The sequence below is a fragment of the Mus musculus genome, chromosome 18 (assembly GCF_000001635.26).
Source record: "Mus musculus strain C57BL/6J chromosome 18, GRCm38.p6 C57BL/6J".
Classification (NCBI taxonomy): Eukaryota; Metazoa; Chordata; class Mammalia; order Rodentia; family Muridae; genus Mus; species Mus musculus.
Window position 1 is genome coordinate 30,310,081 of NC_000084.6, and position 14,891 is coordinate 30,324,971.

Below are 14,891 nucleotides of genomic sequence, written 5' to 3' on the forward strand. Positions count from 1 at the left end.
GCACTCACACATGTGCTCACGCATGTGCGCACGCACGCACACAGGGCTGGGGAGGGAGCATGCGTATGAATATATGGATTCTGACTTGGCAACCCCCCCCCCCCCCCCCAGTCAGCCAAAAGCGCTGTCCTGAGAAGTACGTACACTCTCCCGGTGTTCACTGTTTTGAGTCAGGGTCTCATGGAACCCAGGGCAGCACTTAGTCCTCTGCTTCCCAAGTGCTAGAGTTAGGCTTGCACACCCTGCCTCTTCTCCAGGTTCACTGTTGATAAACAAGCAGGTTGACAGAAATGTGTTTATCATGGCCCACTGAAAGTGATTTAAAGCTGCTCTACAGCTTAGCATTGGTAAACAAGAGAGAAGTAAGAAATATTAAGTCTTACATAATAAATAATAAGAGAAGTAAGAAGTAAGAAATATTAAGTGCCATAGGGGTTCTACTTTTTAATTAACTACATCTATGCTGTATGTTATGGTTTGTTACTATCAAAACATTTCAAAACATGTATTACGTTACTTCTCACCTCAGCTTATTTATGGATGTGTGGTGTTTATAACCATTCAGGAAATTTAGATTTAGGAAAACAATTTTATTAGCTGTCTAAAACAACTTTTGTAATAGAAGTATTGAAGATTTTATATGGGTTTTTGAGAAATGGGTAGATTGGATTAGAAATTTTTAAAAAATCAATTTAAACTTTGTCTTCTTGCAAAAATATGTCTGAGAAAAGGTAGCTCCAGAGGGCTTTTCAGTGCAAGAACACCTTTTATTGCCCAAGTATGAGGCAGGGGAGTAATATGTGTGTTGGGTAGTTACTTGGTGGATATGTAAGTTTTACTGACAAAGAGAAAAGGAAGGCATTGCTGTTTCCAGGTATTTCATATCGTAGTGGAGCATGGTTCCAGGGCCTCACTTAGAAAACCGTGGAGCTTAGCATGTTGATGCTATCCCTATTGATCATCATGATGGGTGCCTGCTTAGTGTTAACTTGTAAAGGGATGGCGCTGGAAGGTGTCTTTACTCCTCCTCGGCTCTTACAGCCGTGTTTTAATCTCTCTTATGAAGCAGTGTAAGTACTGACAGGATGGACCTGAGTGTCTCTTCTCATCACCCCAGCATCTGAACTGTGTTTTTGAAGGTATGTGATAGTGGAGTGTGAAGATCAGGACACCCAGCAGCGGGACCCAAAGACTCACGAGATGTACCTGAACGTGATGAGGCGCTTCAGCCAAGCCTTGCTCAAGGTACTCAGATGCTGCAGCTGGCTGGTTTAGGGTTGGTGAGATGGCTGCTCTCCTGGAGGACCTGAGTTCAGTTCAGGGGATCTGACACGGTACCCTCTTCTAGCCCGAATGGGCACCAGGCTTGCTCAATCGTGCACTGACATGCAGACAAAACACTCAGACAAAATAAAATAATTAATATATGTTTTATTAAAAAAGGAGATTGATGTTTCTGGCACATGAAAATTTGAAATCCCAAGTTTAGTGTTTATAAATTATTGGAACTTAGTCATTTCCTAGTGTGTGTGGCCTCTTTGTTTGATACCCATGGGTGAATCACTACAACAGGTTTTTGCCCTTAAATATCTATCTTAAATAAACATTATATTAGCCAAACAATGAGTAAGTCCATGCTCTCTTAATTTTACTTTTTCTGTCCTCCTTTTTCATCTCAGCTCTAGCAGTAGTTCTCCTGTACATATTTTGCCTGACTTCAAAAAACACCTTACAGGGCAGGGCCATTTTCTGCTGCTGTTGCTTCTCTAAAGCAGTGTCTATGTCTGGCCAGCAGAGGGTGCAAGAGAAAGAAAAACAGTTGATGGTGCTACTGAAAGATTTCCTGGTATTTCTTTACTGCATCTGCTGTTTTCTTTTTGAACTCCTTAAAAAGCTAAACTACAGCTTGACACACACTTTTAGACAAAGTACAGGTCCCAGAGTAGTGTCAGGCCAACTAACAGATGAGCCCCGCAGCTTACCCCGTTATAGCCCCGCACTCTCTCTGAGCCTAAGCGTTTTAAATGGGAAGATACAATTTTCTCCACTGCACTTTCCAGGCGACTGTGAGCAATGAACTAGAAAGTGCATTGTGTAATATTGCATGAACTGGGAATTCCTGCATGGATGGTTTCTGTGTACTAAGACATCTACTCAGCAACTGTTTGCTGCATTTGGGTTTTTCTTTTTCAGGGAGATTTTTACTTAAGCTTTGCAATCAGGATCTTTTTTAGCAAGTAGAAGCGTTTTAGGGTAAATAAATCCTGTTGTGTCACATGGTCATATACACTAACAATTGCTCAGGACCCAGGTAATTTTCTACTCTCTCTGTTGGTTGTGCTTAGCCTAGACAGAGGGTTTCTCATTACTTCTGAATCAAGGTCTTTTTCAGTTTCACTTTGAAGGTTAGGGGAGGAAGAGAAAGATCCCACTGTGAAAGCAGAGCTCATGTCCTCACTTTGTTCCCTCAGGGTGACAAGTCTGTGAGAGTCATGCGCTCCCTGCTGGCGGCTCAGCAGACCTTTGTAGATCGCCTGGTCCATCTGATGAAGGCGGTGCAGAGAGAAAGTGGGAACCGCAAGAAGAAGGTAAGCCCACAGTCCAGTCCATTGATGTTGCCATATACACAAATTCCATTGTTTGCTTCCTTTTTAGGGACAGTTTCTTACATGCTCTGTAACCTCCTGTCCCCCTATGATCAGTGATAGGTTTAAAGCCATGAATGAGCCACTATGCCTGACTCTAGATGAACTTCTAATAGGTAATTTTAGTTCCAGGAGCCCATGGCACTGGTGATGTGGGGTCCTGGTTTGTAAGTTAACACATGTTAACATGAGATGGTGCTGAAAGGCAGGTTAGAGGACTAAGGGATCAGTTGGTCCAGTGTCCCCAAGTGTAGTGTCATCTATATTGCATTGCTGTCTTTATCTTAGCATCATAGTTGTTTAGAGATGTAAGATCATTGACATGCACACTGTGAGAAAACAGTGGACCAGAGTACCTTGCAGAACCGGTATGCCTGTATGTGTGCTCTGGCTAGCAGCCATCTCTCCTAAGTGGGAAGCTTGCACATAATAAACCAGATAGCTAGGTATCTCCTCTACTTTAATGATGTGAAGGATTTACATGGTGTCGTCCCTTCTAATCCTGTAAGATAAAAATAGGCGGATGTTTCTTGGTGGCTTTTGTCAAAGACCACAACCCATCTGAGAAATATAGATCTATAAGATCAAAGATAAAACAGGAGAAGTTGAATTGAGTCAAACTTTAAAAGGCAAGAATTAAACAGAGAGATGATCAGGAACGTTGTTCATCTGATGAGAGAAGGAAATTGGCAGAGCAGAAATACTTTTTTATCAAGTTTGCATTTTCCTTATTATTTAGAAGAATCATAGTCATGTTCAAATAAAGTCCCAGTGCCATTTGCCCATCACCACATCCTGCCCCAGAGCTCCCTGGGTGAGAAGCAGACCCTAGTGGGTCCCCAGCAGTGGGTGTGCCTGTAGCTTGGATCTTTGATCTTATCGGCCATTCTCTGGATAGTCTGATGAGACTAGGGGTGAAACCTGAGGATGAAGGTAAGTAACAGCAAGACTTGGACTCCTCAGACACTGGTCCACACCAGCAGTCTGCCATCCATCTTTTCTGAAGGATTGGTCGTGCCCCTTACTGACATACAGAAACAGACCTGTACCTGCTAAGAATTGATTTTAACCTCAGAGGTCTTGGAGTCCTACTGAAGGGAAATAATCTTGTGTGTGGCAGTCCTTAAATATTTGTTGACCATAGAGTTCTTAAGTGATTCTAGAACTTCCTCCCCTGATGCATATATCATACTTGAAGCACTTTATCTCTCTGTATATGGAAGTCTGGTTTTCCTCCGTAAAGCGTGGATATGCCTGCCTGTTTAAAGAGTACAAGATTCTGGCTTCAAAGAAAATGGATTATTTGAAGTTGGGTAGATGAGCTTTAGTGGATGTCAGAGATGACTTGGATTGCTCAGATTCTCAAATCTGTGTTCTATCCAGTACGTCTATGAGTTTATAAAAGTGAGAATCAGAGGTAGTGCGTAGGTAGCAGCTTCCTCCAAATTAATTAAATTTTCCTCTTAGATAGTTAAAAGATGCATTAGGGTAGCATAATGGAATATTTGGCTAATATTTGGTCATGCAAAATTAAGCACCAAATACAATTACCCTTCTCTGTGGCTTCATAAATCCTTTTGACAAAGAAATTGAACCTTTAAGTTCCACTTGAATGTCTATTCCTGGCTCTTCTTCAGCTGCAGTAAGAAAGTGCATTTTCTGTCGCTCTCGAAGGAGCCTAGGTATTCAGGAGGAGGTGTTTCTTGAAGGCATGCTGTTGCTATTGCAAAGTGGATTATTTATTGTTGCATATATATATATATATATATATATATATATATATATATATACTCTGCTTCACATTCAAGTGACACACAAACATACATATTCATAGTCTTTCTTATATATAAGCATTTTTAACTCTAGTAAAATCACTTCCCTCTTCCCTTGCCTCCTTCTCGGCCCTCCCAGTTACCTTCCCTTTATCCCTTCACACCCACCCCACACTCAAGCGTTACATATACACTTGGTGGTGTGTATAGGGCTGGCCGCTCTGCATCGGACAAAACTAATCAGGGGGCTCATTCTCTTCTCCCAGTAGTAAATAATTAATTGCCTCTGGTTCTGTGGCTAGGCCTGGGACTCAGTGATCTTGTTTTTCTTTTTCTATGTTAACATATCCATTAATCTTGCTACAGTTTCTGTCTTATTTACACAACCATTTCTAGGACAGACTTTTATAGCAGGCTCCCTGGTGTCACAACTCTAGCAATGGAAGCAGTGCGACCTGGGAGAATGGAACCGATAAAGGATGCAGACTCAAGTCTCATGCAATAGCCAACTTTATTCCGTGCCTCAGACAACTATACTCTGAGAATAAGAAGGTCACATGAGTGAAGTTCTAATGATTTCAAGCTGTACGCATCCCAATAAGTAGCATGTGGCGAAAGCATGGTTTTCCATACAGACATAATTGAATAGCAACAACAAGTAATAATTAATACCGTGAAGTTAACGCACTCCTATCCACTACATTTGGAGGAATATAAGACACATTCCAAGAACAATTTCTTGTTTTGAAGGAAGTGGGCTCATGGGTCTCTTGCTTTGTTTTCTTGGTGTTTTGTCACAAGTACTCAGAACTCTCTTCACGTGAGTCCATTCCTGGACTGTGTTCCAGCACCTGGTATTGGTCCTTACACTTCTATCCCCTCTTCTGCTGTGTTCACTGAGCCAAAGATGCAGAAGCTCTGGTGTGCATGCATCCACTGGGGCTGGGCTCCCCACAGTCAGTTGAGCTCCGCATTGGGTCCAGTTGTGGATTCTGTGGAGATTGCTCCGTTTCCTGGAAGGGGAAGCTTGGATGAGAAGTGTTCTTACCTGTGAGAATAAGGAGAAGATTTGGAATGGAGCAAAGAACTATGCTGGCCTAGCAAAGAGGAGGTCGTTGATGATTTCTAAGGTGGATGCCCTCACTGTTCCAGGAAGTTGGTGAGGTTTCCAGTGGAGGCATGGTTTCCATCCTTTGGAGTAGGCATTAAGTCAGATTGGGTGACAGTTGTTGCTTGCTGCCGATGGGTGAATGCAGCTTCTTGGACCTCTGTTCTCGTCCTGCCATGCTGGTCCTTGTGGTTCATAGGCGTTACAGTTAGGCAGGAACTGCGTAACTGCCTCCCTCCCTTGACAGCTTGCATTGTATCTCTTGGAAGCATGAAAGCTCGGTCTCAGGAAAGAGCTTTGAGGTCAGTTCAGCCTCAAGGTGAGTCCTGTGTCCTACGGGTGTGCTGTCTCCCGCAATAGGGGCAAGGGACAGCAATTTTTGACAAAGCCTCTAGGGACCATATTCTTTTTATTTTTATTTTTTTAATGTTTGTATTTATTCAGTTCGCATCCCACTCACTGTCCCCCCGAAACTCCCTTCCACAACCCACCCCCCATATTCCCCTTTTCTCCTCTGAGTGTGTGGGGCCCCTTGGGTATCCCCCCACAATGGTACTTGAAGTCTCTGTGAGGCTAGGTGTTTCCTGTCCCACTGAGGCCAGACAAGGCAGTCCAGCTAGAAGAATATATCCCACATGCGGGTTTTGGAATAGCCTCTGTTCCAGTTGTTCAGGACCCATATGGAGACCAAGCTGCATATGTGTTACATATGAGCAGGGAGTCCGAGGGTCCAACCCTGTGTGTTCTTTGGTAGTGGTTCAGACTGAGAGCCCCAAAGGTCCAGTTTAGTTGACTCTGTTGGTCTTAGGAACCATATTCTTTTATATTTAGCTAAAATTACATACAATATATCAGTGTACGTGGAGTGTATGTATAGCACATTTACATAACGTGTCTATGTCTGTGTGCGTATGTGTTTGTGTGTGGATATGTGTTTATGTGTGTGTGTCTTAAAAATCTTTTAAGTACTCTTGTCTGACAGTGCTCCCTACAAGAGCCATAAACTAACAGAACCTTCAGAACAAGACATAAGAAACTGCCTTGGGAAGGGGCAGGGTTGTCCTCGAGACTTCCTTGGTTGTCTCTTGGGTGGAGGGCAGGCCCTCGTTGCTGTAGTTTTTCAGGTACTTTTTTGTGCTTTGTAAATGATGTTAATAGAATCAGTTTTATGGCATTATTATATGTTGGGAACAATTCTCTCATTTCCACCTCATTGCTCCTCTCTAATTCACCCTAGAATGAGAGACTTCAGGCCTTGCTTGGAGATAATGAGAAAATGAACTTATCAGATGTGGAACTGATCCCATTGCCGCTGGAGCCACAGGTGAAAATAAGGGGCATCATCCCGGAAACAGCTACCCTGTTCAAGGTGAGTGTGATGGGTGAGACCCCGTGTGTAGTCAGGGCAGAGCTACCACCATAAGAGTGTTATGCCTGCGTGTATATGTGGGTACTGCCCATATACCTGGTGCCAGCGGGTCAGAAGAAGGTGGTAGATTCTATGGAACCTGAGTTGCAGATGGTTGTGAAGCACCAAGTAACTGTTGGGAACTGAACCTGGGTCCTCTGTAAGAGCAAAAAGTGTTCATAACTACTGAGATATCTTTCTGGCCTGTTATTATATTTTAAGATCTTCTGTTACAATTATAGAGACATTTCTAAAGAAAATATGTCATATTTTTATCTCCGGAACTTTATTTTTAGTAAATTTACTTCTTTAAATCGTAGTTAGAGCCATATATATGTTAAAGTTAATGTCAGGACTTACATTATATATTAAGTACATAAGTTCAAAGGTCTAGTTGTGAGGCCCTTTTACATTTTTTTAAACATATCTCAGCCCAATACTCATTCTACATACTTTATATTTTTTTTTTTTGTTACATTTTTAGGTAGTAGTTCTCTTTACTCTTTTTTTAAGCTTTTCATTGGTGCTTTGTGAGTTTCACATCATGCACTGCAGTCCTCCTCATCTCCCCGCCCCTCATCTCCCCGCCCCTCATCTCCTCGCCTTTTTGCCCTTGCAGTCTCCCCACCACAAATAAAAAACAGTCAAACAAATAACAATAAAATCACAAAACAGAAAAGAAAACCTCATCCCGGAAGATATAGTATTTCACAGTGTGTCCCACAGTATAGCCCTCTGCCCAGTGAATCATTGGTCTTCTGTTGTTGGGGCCGACCTGTGGCTCTCATGTCTGGGTTCGAGCCTGGGAGGCATCTTGGAACTGAAAGACAAGAGGGAATCTAGGCGGGTAGAGAGAGAAATGGAGCCAAGACAGTATTCTGTTCGAGACTCAAATGTTTAATGATAATCTGTACTTTATAAAGAGGGAAGCCCATCCCCAAGTTCCTTATGAAGTTGTCAGAACTGCCTTTTAGCAGGAACTGGGAAGATCTTGGAGAACCAGTTTGGCCTCAGGCAGGTAGCAGGCAGTGGCACTTCAAAGGAGAGAGATGAGAAGCAGCACAGCAGGTGGCTCCGCCTCAGTGGTCTGAACCAGCCTGGCTAGGGAGGTTACATTCTGTGACACCATCAATTTTGGACCCTCACCTGATCTCCTCCCAGTTATTCTGTTATTGTCCTGAGTTGTGGAGATCCTGAAGCGTTGGACCAGCTAGACTGGCTCCCTCACAAGCTCCATTTATAGATGATACAGATTTTGGGGTGGGCCAACTCAGATAACTGGATCTGGGCCTATGTGGTAGCTGCGCTGGTCAGCACGCCAGCTCTCCCTTATCCATTCCCCCAGGGCAAGCTCTCCAGCACTGCTCCTGCTGGGCCACCCATTGCTGCCTGAGGTGGAGGTAGGGTCTGCTCTCCTGCCCTCAGGGACGGTGCCAGCTCCACTCTGCTGCCCAGTTGGGTTGCAGGGCCCACTCTCCCAAGTGCCACAGCTTAGCCTGAGGGGCTAGGCCACCTCTCAGGGCCTCAGGACTGTCTTACCCATGCTTCTCTGTGATGGCCAGCTCCACTGAGTTGCTAAGGCGAGGTACAGAGCCTACTCTCCCAAGTGCCACAGCCAGTGAGGGGGCAGGGCTAGCTAGCTCTCAGGAGCTTCTGCATTCAGGGCCTGCTCTCCTTACTACCCGGCTGGCAAGGGACAGGGGAAGGCATCATCCCGTTCACACAGGCCATTTCACAGCAGGTGAGTGGCCAGGGGCAGGGGCCAGCTCTCTTTCACTGTCCTCAGGGTTGCCTCACCCAGACCACCAGGGTCAGCTCTGCTTTGCTGCCTGGACAAGTCACATGGCCCACTCTCCTGGGTGCCGCCTCCAGTGAGAGATGGGAGCAGCTCTTCAGTGAGGGGTGGTGTCAATTCTGCACAGCCCCTAGACATCCACGTGGTCCCCAACAGTTGCCCTGACATATCCCTGTGTTCTCAGTGGTACTGTGAGACACAGACATTTGACACCCACCCTGCTGCCGTGTTGCCACAGACTTAGATATAGCCCTCAGTGGCAGCTTGGGCTGGGACCTCACCATGGCCCCAGGTAGCAGGGCTGATCACTCATAACAGACAGCCTCTCCCAAGGTTCTAGTTTGTTCTCTGTCCGTGATGCTCAAGCTTCCCCACCTGTCTTTCTTTCCCTTCAGAGCAGCACATTATGGTGGCTCCTATTGCACATTGGCTGCAGGCTGGCAGTCCCCTGGGTGACATCCTCTGTCCACAGTGCACAGCTTGGCATGGTGACAAGCGGGTGCCTTTGGCCTGCCTGTGTCATGCACTCACAGTTCCTGCATGGTACCCTGCTTTTCTTTCTGACAGCCAGTTCATTGCTTAAGGTCCTGTGTATCTGTGTGGGTAGCTGAGAGGCGGCATTCCCTTCTGTACGCGGTAGAACTTCATTCATTAACTGGCATCCGTTTTCAGTCAGTGTCTTTCTCTTGCAGAGTGCTCTTATGCCTGCCCAGCTGTTCTTCAAGACTGAAGATGGAGGCAAATACCCAGTTATTTTCAAGCATGGAGACGACTTGCGTCAAGATCAGCTTATTCTTCAGATCATCTCCCTCATGGACAAGGTGAACACAAGTCTGCGTTGGCAGGGGCGTCACCTCGCTTTAGAAACTGCAGTGTGTCATGTCCATGTTCACAGACCCAGAAGCACTTGTGGCCTTTACTCACAATGCTACAAAGCTCAGCAGTCTCCTCTTGACCTTGACCAAGCTTATTTTTGTCACTGCAAAGTGGCTCTAATGGCAAGTGGGATTGCGCATGCCAGTACAACATTTTTTTTTCTCCCAAGCTTCATGGTGTTGTCAGATCTACTGAGTCAGATTTTTGCTGACTGCCATTCCTGTCTCTGGCTTTTAGAGAAACCTGGTTCCCCTTTGCCTTGTGTCCGCCCTTCCTGGCACTTTCTGTCTGGGAAGGTGAGCATGAAGCATTAGGAATAATAGTGACGTTTATTGGCAGAGTGTAACATAGTCAAAATAGATAAAAATCTGTCTTTTCACCCCAACAGATTAGCTCACTCTAACCCTGAGAGTTAATGTGTTGCCCGTAAGATTGCTCCTGTGTCTGTATGGTATGCACAGTATGTGTCCATATGCAGCGGTGTGTGTCCACAAGCCTGCTTCCGATGGCCATCACATTCATTTCATGTGTTTTATCTTTTAATCAAAGCTGTTACGGAAAGAAAACCTGGATTTGAAATTGACCCCATACAAGGTGTTAGCCACTAGCACAAAACATGGTGAGTTCCTTCTGCATCCTGATTGCCTTCTTCAGATTCCGGTCAGTAACTTTGCCTTTTAAATTGAAAAATCATTAAGAAAGTTAGAACGTGTGTGAGCTTATTCAGAGAACTGAAGGCATACTGGGTTGTCCTTCCCATCTTCCTGTCCCCCGACCTCCAGTTCTCTTCCCTTGTCCTGTCGTACGCCCCCCCCTCCTTGTTCATTTCCTCTGTCTTCTTCCGTTTCCGCATCTTCCCTGTCCCACTTCCCACCTCTTTGCTTTTTACAGTGGTACAGGGGTGTGTTTGGAAGATACTTGCACATGCACATCGGAATAACACACCTCCCTACCTCCTGATTGGCTGTAGTTCATAGGATTTTTCTCATAGCTGCCTGCACAGTCCTTGGGGTGTTTCTGTGGCCCAGAAAGTCTTTGAACCATGTTTGCAAAAGTCACTCGGTGAGTCTGTAGTCAGCTGCGTTTACAGTATGGACACATGAACACATATGCACGCATTTGAGCACACACGTAACACGTAGGTGTTTGTGGTACTGAACAGCACTTCCTACGCGCTTTACCCTCCCTTCCTCTCCCACACCTGTTTGGAGGTGTCAGGAGGACACCCTTCAGCCTCTCCTTGGAACAAAATTCTGAAAGCACAGTTGAGGGGTTTGTGCCCTTGTGCTTTTCTGCAGCAGTTTATTTCTCACCTTTATTTGCTCCTGGGACAAAGAAAAAGAGGAGGCCACCTAAGTGAGTTGTGAATTGCTGTCAGGCCGCTGCATCTGTGTCCAGCTCTTTCATGGCCACTACCCTGCTTTCATAAGGCTTTGGTTAGAGTGGATCCCCTGGGCTTCTCTAAGGCTCTTTCAGACCGAGCTTTAACGGTGTGGGATCTCTATCTGCCCCTTCATTTCCTAGAATGCGTCACCCGGTACTGCCCCGCTTCTTAAAAGCATGGCCCAATTGCATTGTGGCCTTTGATTTCTGTGTACCTTGGATCTCCCTTCCCAACTTCATGGTCTCCTCTCATTTATGATGTTTATTTCCGTAAAACTTGAGCTTTAAGTTACGTATTTGGAGATAAGCATCTTGTCTTTCATATGTGCCGTAGTTCATACTACATGATAGAAAACTAATACATGCCTGTTGAAGTGAGTAGCTGTAGCTTTTCCCTCTCTTTGTACTCTGCAGGGACGCCCTGTGCCCACAAGGTGTCAGGACCACCGAATATGGGTCCTGTTTGCTGAATCCAGACATGCTGCCTCACTCACTCAGATTTGCGTGTTTGTTGTTTATACTCTTCTCGTTCCAGGCTTCTTCTTACTCTTACTGTTTTACATACTGCACCCTTCTGGGTCTTGGTTTTGGTGTGTTGTTGTTGTTGTTGTTGTTGTTGTTGTTGTTGTTGTTGTTGTTGTTTGGTGGTGGTCTAAGGGGTTTACATGTTCCTCTCTGCCCTTCAGGAGATGATAGAAGGTAGAGTTAGTGGTCAGAACTCCACATTTCTTAGAGGGATTTTTACATTTTTACTGTTGTTAATTCCTCTTTGTTTTAAAGTTATGGAAGGCTGCTAGGTTTGAGAAATATAGTTTATTTGTGTTCTTTGTGCTTATAGAAACGCATTCTAGAGCATAACATAAATAAATCAAACTAGTTGAAAAAGTTGCCTAGTAATTCTGTGACCAGCATAAAGTTGGCACAGTGGCCACAGACCTTGCTCTGCAAACAGAAGAGTGCATGGCTACAGGGCAGGGTATGCCCATCGGAGCCTTGGCTTCTCTGGCTAGGCAGCCCGGTGGAGTGGAGAGCATCAGCCTTCCTGATGGGCCTGGGTGTGGCGAGCGTGGTGTTTAATGCATTACTATTTCTTTCCACGTAGGCTTCATGCAGTTCATCCAGTCGGTTCCTGTCGCAGAAGTTCTTGACACAGAGGGAAGCATTCAGGTAATGACGTCATCACGGAATACTCAAGGTTGACGAAGAAGGACTCTGTTAAAAGTCAAGACTCCGTTTTTCTTGTCTCTGCAAGGTTTTGTTTCCTTAAGATATAAGAATTGTTTGTAGTTGAAAGTTATGCTGTTAGTCGGTGGATGCCCAAGCCTTTGAACTGACATAGCTATCTATAAACACTTAACACGAAACCTCCCCTCCCCCATACGCCATACAGACTAAAGCTTAGAGTTGTGTTCTCCTCCAAAGTGCAGATATACTATCATTTATTTAGCCAATAATTCATGAACATGTTTAGTTATTTTCAATGTTTATTCATAAAACCAGTTTACACCAAAATTTTTCTTCAAACATCCTTTGTACAGTTGTGCCCATGTTGTGGCAAATTTTGAATTTGGGGAATTTTTTTCTATTTTTCTTTTTAGAGGTCTTGTAGGGGAATTATGCTTATTTCATCCCCTCAGAAGAAAGAGCTGTCTTCCACATCACTTTGCCATTTTTCCATCCAATCCCGCTGTACGCCCTTTCCCTGTGGCCACACTAGTCGTGTCCTCAGACTGTGTGCTTGTCTGTGGAGTTGCTGGAGTATGCTGCCTTTGATGACAGTTTGCTGAAGCAAAGATTTCCCCTGCTGAGTCCAGCCACCGCTGATGTTTGTAGGTAGCTTAGCAGCTCATGTGTCATTTATTTTTAGATTTGATTGAATGTAAAGGTTGCGTTCACAGTAGTCTCACCTTTCTATCTCCACCCCTGAGTACATGACAGCGCCCATCAGGAAGCTCTTGCAGGCTCCTCACAATGACATTTCTAGCTTTCGGAGTCTCAGTGCAGCTTTCCTCTGTCTTTTCTTTGAAGATGCATGTGATAGTCCTCCCGCAGAGTGCTCCTTCACATCACAGCGCTCCTCTGGGGATGTTTGCATTTTGATCAGTGTGTATGAGTCACCACATATCCTAGATACAGATCTTTCCACACATTCATGCAGTGTCAGAAAGCTGAAAACAGAAGGCTGATTCTCAGGTCTGCTACGGAATTCCCAAGTCATGTTGTGTGTTTAAGGCTCCCACTAGAAAGGGCTTCCCTGTGGGTAGGAAGGAAATAACCAGATCTCCAGGCTCTTGTAACAGCATGTATTACCGAGCCCTGCCATTGCTGTGTTTATGGCCTCGAACTGTTTTTTGACTCCATTTTAAACTAGTCGCTTTCCATTACGCAGAATTGGGTAATGCCTAACTTGTTTACCTGTGTTAATTTGTAAACATGTATATCATATCTTTGCAGAACTTTTTCAGGAAATATGCCCCCAGTGAGACTGGACCCTATGGCATCAGTGCAGAGGTCATGGACACTTACGTTAAAAGCTGTGGTAAGCGTTTTGGGGTGTTGGTTTTCTGTGGGTGCATTTGAGGGAAGCTGGTAGTACTGATGTTGCTGTATTAACTCATAATTACAACATGTTACGATTTAAACGTTTTATAAGAGAAAAAGTAAAAGATGTAGGTGGTAAAAGGAATCCGTGGACTTTTGAAATGGCCATGGTGACATCTGACTGCTGTTAGTCACAGTGGGTGCAGGCTCCCTCTCCCTCACTGTTCTCCCATGCAGGAGCCGATTAGCCCCAACTGAAGACTTCCTGTTGGGAACCTTTATCATTAAAGGAGATGGAAAACCTCAGTCAGAAATAATGTTCTCATTAATGCTGAGCAGCTCTAGCAGTGGCTCTCATGGCCTTGGAAGCTGTTTGTTCTCGGAAGAAAGTAGGACCATGCTTTGGGGCTTTTTATACTTTCCTGTCATGTGTGTCAGTCACCATGCAGCTTATATTCATGAGCACTAGTTTCCTTTTCTTTAAGACCCTGTTGTATAATGATACTTTTAAAGGAGGGATTAAATAGAGATGTAAATCAGCTAGTTGTACATTATGGGGTGATTGGCAGTTTACCTTATATGTATTTATTTAGATAGTCACCTGTAGCATATCAGTTTCAATGACAAGTTCTAAATGAGTATTTCAGCTAAGGTTCATGAATCTTAAGTTACAAAAATAAATAAATAAATAAATAAATAAAACCCCAAAACCTGATAATTTGACAAAAATTCTTGAAGATTTGTTGTTGTTGCAAATTAATTTCTCTAGTGTTCAGGATATAACAGAGCCAGGGGGTGGGGTGCAGCTTCCTTAAGTTGGGGGAGAAATTGGAGACAGTAAAAACCACGTAGGAATTAAAATAGCACCTATCACTCTCATGGTCAATATGCAACCTAAGTGCTGAGTGTATCTTTCCCACCCGCTTGTTTTCCAGCTGGATACTGTGTGATTACGTACATTCTTGGAGTTGGAGACCGGCACCTGGATAACCTTTTGTTAACAAAGACAGGTAACAAGTCAGAAGAAGATGGATTCTGTAGTGGGGGGTTTCCTTTTATTCTAGAATCAACCTATTAATATAATTTGCACACTTATTGGTAAAGTGTAGGTCCTCTTAAAATTTCTAATTCATTTTCTTTCTGTATGCGTATGTGCATGTGGTTGTACATGTGCCATGGTGTATGTGTGGATGTCAGACGACAACTGTCAAGAGCCAGTTCTCTGCCAACCATGTGGTCCAGGGTGATCCAAGGGAAGTTGCTGGGCCCATGTGGAAAGTGCCTTTAACTGCTGAGCCATCTCGCTGAGCCAAGGTTTTTCTTAAGTCCCTTGAAATGGGGCACAGGAAGGACACTTAGGGGA

At 44.4% G+C, this 14,891-nt stretch overlaps 1 protein-coding gene across 4 annotated transcripts in view; it reads left to right on the top strand.

Annotated features, from left to right (window-relative positions):
* The window catches only part of Pik3c3 (phosphatidylinositol 3-kinase catalytic subunit type 3), an 82,512-nt gene that overhangs the window by 44,466 nt on the left and 23,155 nt on the right, over positions 1 to 14,891 (top strand). For 3 of the 4 annotated variants that reach the window (XM_030250425.1, XM_030250424.1, NM_181414.6), the window contains 8 exons: positions 1,140 to 1,245; positions 2,472 to 2,588; positions 6,763 to 6,894; positions 9,421 to 9,549; positions 10,154 to 10,223; positions 12,090 to 12,154; positions 13,442 to 13,526; positions 14,464 to 14,538. In XM_030250425.1, coding sequence (XP_030106285.1) covers positions 1,140 to 1,245; positions 2,472 to 2,588; positions 6,763 to 6,894; positions 9,421 to 9,549; positions 10,154 to 10,223; positions 12,090 to 12,154; positions 13,442 to 13,526; positions 14,464 to 14,538 — 779 coding nt within the window. Of the gene's footprint in view, positions 1 to 1,066; positions 1,246 to 2,471; positions 2,589 to 6,762; positions 6,895 to 9,420; positions 9,550 to 10,153; positions 10,224 to 12,089; positions 12,155 to 13,441; positions 13,527 to 14,463; positions 14,539 to 14,891 lie in introns of all 4 variants that reach the window. The other variant, NR_151699.1, reaches the window with a different exon arrangement.